Here is a 708-nt window from a genome sequence, read left to right on the forward strand (position 1 = left end):
AGCGCCCTCCAAGGATATGAGGAGCCGGGGCAGCACCGAAGGCAGCTCACGACGGCACATCTCCTCTGGCCAGCTGCTGAGTTCCTCCAGCACGATCCCGCTCGCCTCCACCGCGTCGTCCTGCGACATTCTCTCGTCCCCCTCCACCCCCCGCAGAGACGAATGAATCCGCACGACTCCCGCCACAGCTTAGAACGTCGTCCCAGCAGGCTTTGAGAGAGCTCCGCCCACACCAAACCATAGAGAGGAGGAATCTCGCCCCCAAGCATCGGAGCCTTCTCTAGCTGCTGGAGGACTCATCTCTCTGGTATTCACCGTGGGTTGAAGGCAAGCTTCTCCGGGAGAGATCCGTACGCGGCGGACTTCATTCACCCTGGCGTCCGACTTCACAGTGCTGAGACCAGAAGTCCTCAGGTTTGACATCCTTAGTCCCGGGGGACTTTGAGACTACGCGTAGTTTCAAGAGTGACCTGGGCTGAGGCCAGGAATGACTCTACTCCACTGTAAGGTACGTTCGAGAGTAGGAATGATTTTTTTACTCTGCTGGCGCGCGTGCTTCCGTTTGTATAGCTCTGTGCAAATCAAAACGGGTGCTATGGTCTGGCATATTGCCGGAAATGTTTCTATACAATCGATTATACTTTCTACAGTCCTAGTATTTATCCCTCCAGTCACATAAGGTTTAGAACTACGTACACATAAATGTAC

The 708-nt window shown here is 54.4% G+C and overlaps 1 protein-coding gene across 1 annotated transcript in view; it reads right to left on the bottom strand.

Moving 5' to 3' along the window:
* Positions 1–519, bottom strand: part of CUNH1orf112 (chromosome unknown C1orf112 homolog) — a 48,318-nt gene extending 47,799 nt beyond the window's left edge. The window contains 1 exon segment of the mRNA XM_031387439.1: positions 19–519. Coding sequence (XP_031243299.1) covers positions 19–129 — 111 coding nt within the window. The 5' untranslated portion in view covers positions 130–519.
* Positions 520–708: the final 189 nt, after the last annotated feature.

The sequence above is a fragment of the Mastomys coucha genome, unplaced genomic scaffold (genome assembly GCF_008632895.1).
Source record: "Mastomys coucha isolate ucsf_1 unplaced genomic scaffold, UCSF_Mcou_1 pScaffold1, whole genome shotgun sequence".
In the NCBI taxonomy this organism is placed as follows: domain Eukaryota; kingdom Metazoa; phylum Chordata; class Mammalia; order Rodentia; family Muridae; genus Mastomys; species Mastomys coucha.